General features: G+C 44.1%; 2 protein-coding genes across 26 annotated transcripts in view; one reads left to right on the forward strand and one right to left on the reverse strand.

Annotated features, from left to right (window-relative positions):
* dlg1b (discs large MAGUK scaffold protein 1b) overlaps positions 1–2,671 on the forward strand; it is a 156,078-nt gene extending 153,407 nt beyond the window's left edge. For 14 of the 25 annotated variants that reach the window (XM_078287704.1, XM_078287705.1, XM_078287707.1 and 11 more), the window contains one exon: positions 728–958. In XM_078287704.1, coding sequence (XP_078143830.1) covers positions 728–834 — 107 coding nt within the window. In that variant the 3' untranslated portion in view covers positions 835–958. Of the gene's footprint in view, positions 1–727 lie in introns of all 25 variants that reach the window. The other 11 variants (XM_078287694.1, XM_078287695.1, XM_078287697.1 and 8 more) reach the window with 1 other exon arrangement.
* Positions 2,672–3,969: 1,298 nt separating this feature from the next.
* LOC139909059 (protein NCBP2AS2-like) lies at positions 3,970–5,024 on the reverse strand. The gene is made up of 2 exons (XM_071895984.2): positions 5,008–5,024; positions 3,970–4,928 (listed from the first exon to the last, which is right to left on the reverse strand). Exon 2 carries the CDS (start codon positions 4,920–4,922, stop codon positions 4,605–4,607), a length of 318 nt encoding a protein of 105 aa, XP_071752085.1. The 5' UTR covers positions 4,923–4,928; positions 5,008–5,024; the 3' UTR covers positions 3,970–4,604.
* Positions 5,025–10,361: the final 5,337 nt, after the last annotated feature.

Consider the following 10,361-nt stretch of genomic DNA (forward strand, 5'->3'; position numbering starts at 1 on the left):
TTTAACATGGAGGTTATTCAGCTCTTGACCGCCATGAAAACCAGAATATAAACTACTGACCAAGACCAGATGCAGCTGGACCAGTTTGTAGAGTTTGAATGAGACACAAAAGTCACCTGAAAACTGACATTGAACACGTTGGTGAACAGATTCAACAACAGATCCTGCTGGAAGACAATAAAGCAGCAACTGGTCCGTCCTCATTTTGCATTTCTATTCTTGCTTTACACTAAAATTAGTATTTCAAAATAAAAGTAGATCCGGTCTCCCCAACAGGAACTATCTCTCCTAAATGGTATCCCTCCGCTGTGTTCTCTTCTATCAATAAAAATGCTGTTTGGTGAGATTCTGTTCTGAAGCGTGGGACCAACAGTCAGCTGGAAATCACAGCAGCAGATCTGTTGTTGAATCTGTTCACCAACGTGTTCAATGTCACTTTCCATTCAAATGAATGGGAAGAAAAAGTCTGAACGCTACAAACTGGTCCAGCTGCATCTGATCTTGGTGAGGAGATTATATTCTGCTTTTATAATAAATAAGTCCATGTTGAAACTGAGTGGAATATTGCTTTAAGGAGGAGTCTCGACTTCATGAGCAGCTTCTTCACTGCAGAACCCTTCAGCAGCTCCTGTTTCTGCTTTTAACTGAACAAAACAGTGTGTTCACGCCGCTGTGTAAATAAAGTTTGTGTCTCTGGGTGTGTGTGTGTGTGTGTGTGTGTGTGCAGCGGTGGTGCAGGGCGACACGCTGGAGGAGATCTACGACCAGGTGAAGCAGATCATCGAGGAGCAGTCCGGTCCCTTCATCTGGGTCCAGTCCAAGGAGAAGTTATGAAGATCCAAACCCACTTTCTACTCTTCCTCCTCCCTCCTCCTCCTCTCTATTTATATTTTACTTTGTTTTTTAAAAAGGAAAGCCAACCTGCCCTCCCTCCCCCGACACACACACACACACACACACAAACACACACACACACACACACTCTCTCATGCGATCAGACTCCTCCCCTCCCTCCGCCAGGCTTCTCGTTTTAAAGTCTGAAGTTTTTATGGGAGAAGCAGAAGACGTTTGGTTTTTACCGGCGGAGAGCGGCGCCGGACCAGCAGAGCAAAGCACACAGGCTGCATGACGACATGAAACCATAGCAACACACGGTACAGTTCCTTAATGTTTAAGGGAGGAGACTTTTAGAGGTGGAGAAGAAGAAGAAGACATTGTGTCCATGTAAGTGGCAACAGGAGAAGTACGTCCTATGTAAAGCAATTTTTCTTTTTTTTTTTTTCTTTTTTGGGGTTTCTTATTTTATTTTTGTTAGTGAAGAGTTGCTGGACGGAGGGAGGTTCAGTCTCAGGCGGCGGCGGTCGGGCGGCGGCGGCGGCGGCGGCGGTCCGGACGAAGGCGGAGACAGGAAGCAGAACTTTGCACGTTGTAGCTTTAACAGCATGTCTCTCTCTCTCTCTCTTAAACCTCTTTATTTCCGTCTCTCCCTCCCTTCAGCGTCTGATATCATAGAACTAGATTTTCTTCTCTTCTTCTTTTTTTTGTTTCTCTTTTTTTAACACCTGAGTCGTATTCACGTTTTGTTTTGTTTTTTGTTTTTTTTCTGCTGGTAGAGAAGAAGAAGAAGCCGTCGTCTCGTTTCTCAGGACGCTGCGGAGGGTTTTCGGCTCGGCGGCTCGCGCTTTTATTCTGATAATCTGATTTTTTTATTTTTTTTTTAGCAGGAAGTAGACTCGCTGACCGGCTTCCTGTTCGGTACGTCAGAGGTCATCAGGGGTCATCAGGGGTCATCACTTTGTGTTCCGTCTGATCAGCAAAGAGGCGACAGGAAGATTTTTTTCTTACATTTTTTGGACAAACGAGGAAGAATCAGCGCTAGATTTGAATTACTTTAGTTCATTTTACATTTTAGGTATTTAGCTGTTATTCAAAGCAACTTCCACTGAGTTGCAGCAGTAGAAGAAGAAGCTTCACTTCCTCGATCAGCAACATTACAAGCAGCCAATAGCGAAGAGGTGAAAGGTCAGAGGTCACAGCAGCCTGATTTTAACTTGCTGAATCGGCTGATTTGACTCCGGTCGGGTCGAGACGCTGCGGCTCCGCTTGATTTTACTGAATGTTTTTATCAGCGTGTTTCTGGGTGTTGGGGCGTGGCGGAGCGGCCATGTTGGGGCCGGACGGGGCGCGTGGTGGAGCGGCCATGTTGGGGCCGGACGGGGCGCGTGGCGGAGCGGCCATGTTGGGGCCGGACGGGGCGCGGCGGAGCGGCCATGTTGGGGCCGGACGGGGCGCGGCGGAGCGGCCATGTTGGGCCCGGCGGGCGCGGCGCTCTGATCTTTCTGACTTGTTCGTGGCTCCCAGCAGGAGGCGCTGCCCTCAGCTGTCCGTCGCTCTGCAGACGCAACAATGGAGACGATTATTGTACAATGAGATTTTGACAGATATTTAACCCTCGGTAAACTGCCTATTTTGTTATAATAAAAGTCTATATTGAACTTTACTTAAGCACTACTACTATGGGAATTATTTTCTTTGCATTGTTAATCGTATATGAATAGAAAAGTATAAAGATATTTGAATATGAATATATATTTTTTTCTTTTTCTTTGATCACCACCTCCTCTGTCTTTTAATTTTCTTTTTTAAGCATAATAAAAACTTAACAAGAAAACAGGGAGGAGTGCAGTGCTGTTTCTTCTTCTGCTGCAGGAATCCTGGTGGGGAGCGGTTTGTGTTCTCACACTGCAGATGGATCAGGTCTGATCCGCTGTCTCCTGTTTTAGTTTGAGATAACACACACACACACACACACACACACACACACACACACACTTCTCTTTGTACTCTTCACTAATCCTAATTCTAACCTAAAACCCTAAAACCAAGTCTGAACCTTAAAATCGACCGACCGAAACCTCCTCACTTCGCTCTGAAGGTTTAAAACTCTACTGGGTTCTCACAAAGATAGAAGTAATAATAATGATAATTAACTTTATTTATATATCACTTTTCAAAACATAGTTACAAAGTGCTGCACAAAACAAGTAAAAAATGTCATAAAACACGACCAATAAATGATAACCAATAAATGACCTACAGATCTGACTCAGAGGGCCACAGCCTTTATTATTTAGCAGAGCTGGAGACTCGAGTCACATGACTTGGACTCAAGTCACAGTTTTAATCCCTTGAGACTTGACTTGATGCATGAAGAGAAGACTTGAGACTTGACTTGACTTGGGTTCTGGTGACTTGGGACTTGACTCTGACTTGTACTTTGATGACTTGAAAAGGTTTCTAAAGTCTTGACTTGAGATCTTGTGTTTGTGTAAATGACTTAGATTGAAAGTGATGAGATTTGTTCCAGCGGACGACTGAATTTAAATTCTGTTTTCTGAATTTGTATGGAATGATTGAATTTATTGAAGTTGAAACTGATTATAGAAATCAAACTCATGATGCTCTTACCAAGTTTTTATCCTATTAAAACCATATTGCATTGAAAAGTCCTAGATATTTAGTTTTCTTTAAGATATTAAATTGATACTGGACTCTTGATTTGTTCTGACTTGACTTGCTGTTCTACATTTAGACTTGAGACTTGACTTGAGACTTGTGCTTCAAGACTTGAGACGGACTTGGTCACACCTCTCTTCAGGTGATCTGAAAGCTCGGTACCTGAAGCTCATCATGTTTTCCCTCTTCAGTGTCTGAAGGAGCCAGAGAGGATTAGCAAAACACAGAATTAGAAGTTTTGAATGGAAAATATTTCTTATAACTTCAGTAAGAAGTCTGTGTAAATGACAGATATGAAACATCAAACCAATATTTGCCAGTTCAGCATAAGCTCACATCAAACGAGGCTGCTTCAGCTTCAGCACACAAATTCTTTTATTTGAAATTCATATTCTCACATTTCAGTAAGTTTGTGTAAATCACAGACCAAAAAACCCCCAAATAAAAGCATTTTTATCTAATGTGGCACAACAGAATATGAGAAACATCAGAAGGTGCAGAAGCTTCTGAACAGTTTTTAAAGGACAACAGACCAATCAGCACAAACAGTACTGCAAAAACTTTAATACTCATAATATTAATTCATGAATCTTTAAAGTATCAGCCTGTTTCTCTGAGTCTGGCTGCTGCAGGGTTTCTCTTCAGATTTCTGATGCTTTTTGTTTCTCTAGTTTTATTTCTCTGTTCTTCCCATGGTGAGTTCAGCAGGAAGTGACGTTAAATTACTTTGAAGACACCCGAGAACCTCCGGATCCAGTTCATGGATGTATTAAACTATGGATGAGGCATTCAAAGATGGCGGCCCATTCATTCGATCCAGTTTGATCATCACTTCCAACCAGAGCAATACCGGAAGTTGGTCTGTTTTACCTTCAAAGTAAGAGCGTGAAATCAAGTATTTGGGTGTACAGAACAAAATAAAATAAAGGGCCTTACATTTTTATTTAGTACAGATTCCTCGTTATATATAATTTCTTTTCACGTTGCTACTGCTCCTAAGTAACGCTCCATCTGTCCGTCAGTTCGGGTTTTATTTTGAAAGTCCCGAACGGATGTAGTGTCGTTTATTCCGTCTGTCTTGACACCCGTCACTTGTCCTTGTGTTTGATCTGTCGCGACGCGTCGTTCATCCCGTCTTTCACGTCCTTCAGCAGACTGTCCCGGATCCTCCCGGCCTTGCGGCTCAGCTCCCCCAGTCCGCCCGGCAGCTCGGAGGCCTCGTGCCGGATCTGGCGGGCCGTCCGGCTCCGCAGCGCCCGGCCCGCCGCGGCTCTGCCGGCCTGCTGCGCCCTCAGCACGGCCCGGGCGGTGAGCCGCGCCGCGGACCGGACCGGCCGGGACTCCGCCAGCTTCTCCACGACCTGAGCTCTGTTTAATAAAGCTGACAGCAGGAACCTCAGAACCATGATCCGCTGTGAGGAGAACCAGACCGTCAGTGGAGCAAGAGTCTGCAGAGCTACACATGGAAAACAAGTCTACTGACAAACTTACCTTTTAGTCAAGTCAGCTTTAATACATAGGACTTCCTGTCTCAGTTTTCAAAATAAAAGCCGGAAATAGAACCAGAAACTTTTATTATTCAAGTACAATGTACAAGGAACGTTTTATGAGTAATAGACAGAGGTGTGACCAAGTCAACTTTGCTCGAGTCCCAAGTCAGTCTCGAGTCTTGAGGCACAAGTGTCATGTCAAGTCCCAAGTCTAAATGTAGATTACCAAGTCAAGTCCAAGTCATTAATATCAAGTCTCAAGTCTAAATGTAGATTACCAAGTCAAGTCTCAAGTCTAAATGTAGAACAGCAAGTCAAGTCAGAACAAATCAAGAGTCCAGTATCAATTTAATATCTTAAAGAAAACTAAATATCTAGGACTTTTCAATGCAATATGGTTTTAATAGGATAAAAACTTGGTAAGAGCATCATGAGTTTGATTTCTATAATCAGTTTCAACTTCAATAAATTCAATCATTCCATACAAATTCAGAAAACAGAATTTAAATTCAGTCGTCCGCTGGAACAAATCTCATCACTTTCAATCTAAGTCATTTACACAAACACAAGATCTCAAGTCAAGACTTTAGAAACCTTTTCAAGTCATCAAAGTACAAGTCAGAGTCAAGTCCCAAGTCACCAGAACCCAAGTCAAGTCAAGTCTCAAGTCTTCTCTTCATGCATCAAGTCAAGTCTCAAGCTATTAAAACTGGGACTCGAGTCTGACTGGAGTCCCCACCTCTGGTAAAAAGTACAAATCTGAAAATGAAGAATACATTTAAAGAGGAATCTGTAGTTTATGAAAATATAATTGCATTTTTTTGCAAAATGTCCTTTTCACTGCAAATATTTAAAGGAATGCTTTGCCATTTTTCACCTGATCTCCACACGCTGGTCCTCAGTAACTGTGAGAGCTTCATGTCCTCGGTGTGTCAGATGCAGGACGTCCGGCCCTCTGCTCTGTGTGAACGGCGGGACTCAGACCGCCTTCTGGACCTGGCAGACTGAAGACCTCGGACCGGTCTTCCGGACTGACGGAGCGTCCGGTGAAGAGCGGAGAGGCGGCGGCCAGAAGATCCACCTCCAGCGTCCCACACACCTCCGGGGATGAAGTCCATGTCCCAGAATGCCCTGCTGCACAGTCCCACCTGTGGCTCACCCCGGTGCTGCTGGTGGGTTTCCCACAGCGCTGACAGGTCCTGAACAGATCCAGGATCTTGGACTGATAAATGATCGTCTTCCGCTCTCTGCCTGCTTCCTCAGGTGGTGATGATGATGATGATGATGATGATGATGATGATGATGATGCTGCAGATGTGGAGCAGGGTTCAGAGTCTGGACGCTCTGCACCGCTGTCCGGCTCTGTGTTTCCTGCCTTAACTATTTAAATGGTGAGTTAGACTTTTCAGATCATGCATACCAGCTTATTAAAAGTGAGTAAGAATGATTTTTCTGCCCCATAGAAACAACATGAGCATAACTTCTCTACCAGGAGTCGATAGAGTTCTTGATCAATATTCATGTCAACAGTCTCTGTCTTTATTCTGGCTTCAGTCCTCCGTCTCTTTCTCTCTGCAGCTCAGATCTAAACTGCTACAGACAAACCAAACCACATCACTCAGATCCTGCACGGGACCCCTGCTCCGGTTCCCCGGTGGGGTTACACTTGATTTTAAAATGTTCTTATTTTTATAATTTGCACTGAAATATTGAACTATTTAAATGGTGGGTTAGACTATTTTATTCAATCTTGGCACATATATATTCCTGTGTCTACTTTCCTATTTTCCAATTCTCCTATTTATGTGTATGATGTATTTTCCTTTCCTTCTATTTCCTATTTGATTGCTCCAACATTATAATGAGATGGGCGTGGCTAAAAGGCTGATGATCCGACTGGGATGCGGCCGCAGGCAGAGCCTTTTAGCCACGCCCATCTCATTATAATGTTGGAGCAATCAATTAGGAAAGTAGACACAGGAATATATATGTGCCAAGATTGAATAAAATAGTCTAACCCACCATTTAAATAGTTCAATATTTCAGTACAAATTATAAAAATAAGAACATTTTAAAATCAAGTGTAACCCCACCGGGGAACCAGAGCAGGGGTCCCGTGCAGGATCTGAGTGATCTGGTTTGGTTTGTCTGTAGCAGTTTAGATCTGAGCTGCAGAGAGAAAGAGACGGAGGACTGAAGCCAGAATAAAGACAGAGACTGTTGACATGAATATTGATCAAGAACTCTATCGACTCCTGGTAGAGAAGTTATGCTCATGTTGTTTCTATGGGGCAGAAAAATCATTCTTACTCACTTTTAATAAGCTGGTATGCATGATCTGAAAAAGCACAGATTATTCCAAAATGAGAATTATTTTTGCTGTACATTTCTTTATTTATTTAATTCCCTAAATGATCCTATCCTATATACTGTACTATTATTGTAAAGTCTTCTTCTTGTTTTTCTGGAGTTTCAGAGGTTAACCTGCTCTGATGCCGTCGCTCCACACATTTTAATGTCGTTCTGTCTCGTGCTTCTAGAGGAGAGATGCGGCCTTTCTGTTTCCCTCTTCCGAGTCTAAATAAAGCTGAAAAGATGTTTGTCGTCTCTTCGGCCTTCTTCCCCTCCGAGAGACTCGCCGTGTCCGGTCTTTAAAAGCTGCACCAGGCGGATGCAAAAAACTAAAGGAAGAAAAAGGATACAACTTACAAAAGGTGATGAAAATGTGAATTTGAAAGGTAGTTAGCGACTGAACCGACCGACACAGAGGGCTACGCCGGTCTTAATCCTCCAAAAATGTCAGCGCCCACTCAAAGCCGGTCTGCTTTCTTACACCTTTTCTCTCAATTAAGTATTTTATTGTCTTTGTGTGCCAGTTTAAAGCGGCACTAGGCAACTTTGCACATCGGAGGCTCCAAATAACAGCAAGAGGAGACTGAAAATTGAACTTCAACACCCAGAGATCACGAAACATCACAGACAACACGCTTTATCCCGAAGAGACGAGAGAGGAAAAGATCGAACGTCGGTGAGTCCGGCTGCTCGCTGCCGTTTAGGAGACGGTCTGGATTTCACTCTGGAGTCTGGATTCATCTCTTCTCACTCTTCCTCACTGCGGGAGGAGAAGTGACCCACTTTGTGATTTAGCCTGATAAAACGGGTGTATTTTTACATAAACGTCTCGCCTACCGCAGCTTTAAAGTCGAGCGAGATAAGAACAGAAGAAGAGTCGGAGTCTGAGGCGAGGAGTCGGTCGTTTACCGGCTTTGTGAGAGCGGTTTCAGTGCTATGGAGAGACCTACAGCCAGACCGAGAAGGTTCCAGAAGACTATCGCACGAGTCGGTTAGTCGGATAGAAACTATTCTTTCCGGGACTTTAGAGAGGAAGGGGAGATTATTAGGTCTAAAGTTATTAAGAACATCAGGATCGAGGTTAGATTTTTTGAGCAGAGGTTTAATTACGGCTGATTTGAAGGAGGAGGGCACAACGCCAGAGGAGAGAGAGGTGTTAACGATGCTGAGTAGGAGGGGCCTAATATTGGGAGAAGTTCCTTAACCAACTTAGCAGGAAGAGGGTCAGATGGGCCGGTTGTGGATTTAGAGGAAAGTACTAATTTAGAGAAAGTGTCTAAGGAGACGGCTCTGCAGCACCTGGTGCACGATGCAGAGAGGGATCAACACCCTCGGTGGGGAATGAATTGATAATCTCATCTCTAATACAGTCGATTTTGTGATTAAAGAAATGAAGAAAATCATTTGCAGTGAACGGAGAGCTCGCTACAGGGGAGGGTTTGTAAGTTTTGCTGTAGTGTTGAATAGAAACTCGGGGTTATCTTTATTAGTGTTAATTAGATCTGAGAGATAGGAGGCCCTAGCAGCGGAGAGCTTGTAGTTCATCAGGCGATCGCTCCAAGCTAGCTGAAAGACCTCAAGTTTGGATGAGCGCCGTTTGCGTCCCAGCTTCCTACACGCCTGCTTTTGAGCACGAGTTTGGTCAGTAAACCAAGGCGTCAGTCTGTAAAATGTCTTTGCACGGTGACTCCCACAACTGTTTTGTGCGTCTCTTTTCTCAGATATATGGCGACTGTGGGATCACAGGAGATCAATATCATAGGAGAAATATTTCTCCTATGATATTGGCCATAATATTTACTCATCGCCGCCAGAAAGAAATACAGCCAGCAGCAGATTAGCCTACATGACAAAATAATTATTACTTCTCCTATGGCAGGATCTCATCTCACCACACACACAACCTACTGTTCACTTAACAGCCGTTAATGGAGACACACCAGATTCGAATGTTAAAGGGTAACCTCTGTATTTTTCAACCTGGACTCTATTTTCCCATCTTTTTGTGTCTAAGTGACTAAAGGGGACAACAACTTTTGAAATTGGTCCAGTATTGAGCGAGATCGCTTCAGCCGGCAGCCGCGAAACTAGCTGTGATGTAATCCGACGGGGCAAATGTGAACCTGTCTGTGTGTAACTTCCTGCAACAACTCAACTCTCGCGAGACTTGAGCGAGACTTGGTTACACACAGACCAGATCAAGCGAAAGGTAAAGAAAAACGTTTCACTTCTCTGTAGGGTCCTTTCCATAATGTTGTCAGACACTTATAATAACAATCTGAGCCTGTCAGTAAAACAAGAACTTTTAGTGGACGTACATTGACGGTGAGATTTGCCCCGTCGGATTACATCGCAGCTCGTTTCTCGGCTGCCGGCTGAAGAGATCTCGCTCAATACTGGACCGATTTCAAAAACTGTTGTCCCCTTTAGTCACTTAGACACAAAAAGATATATAAAATAGGGTCCAGGTTGAAAAATACCGAAGTTACCCTTTAAGATTGTCGACTTGTTTAGAATTAGCGCAAAACCTGAATGGAAACCAGACCAGTGTCAGCAGCAAGAGGCAACTGACAGCTGACTGGAGACAAGACTGTCTGTGGGTCCAAGAGCTACAGGATGAAGAGAGGAAATAAATAAATATATAGGAACAAAATCACTGAACTGATCCTTTAACATGAGTCCAGTCCTCATGTAGAACAGTAGATCACCTGTATAGCTTCATAAAAACAGAGAAAACTGTCAGTTCTTCTTCTTCTCACTCAGTTCCCAGAAAGACAAACGGCGCTCAGACTTCCAGGCAGCTTTTATTCTCAACATTGGACAACAGACAGATCTGTGATGTCATGATGATGTCATGAACCTGCTCATACAAGGTGGTTTTGTGCAACAACATAAAAAGCGTCCGCGCCCCGCCCCGCCCCGCCCCGCCCCGCCCCGCTCCTGTCGGGCGGGGCGGGGCGGGGCGGGGCGGGGCGGGGCGGCGGCGGACTACAGCAGTTTAGC

The sequence above is a fragment of the Centroberyx gerrardi genome, chromosome 13, assembly GCF_048128805.1.
Source record: "Centroberyx gerrardi isolate f3 chromosome 13, fCenGer3.hap1.cur.20231027, whole genome shotgun sequence".
NCBI lineage: Eukaryota > Metazoa > Chordata > Actinopteri > Beryciformes > Berycidae > Centroberyx > Centroberyx gerrardi.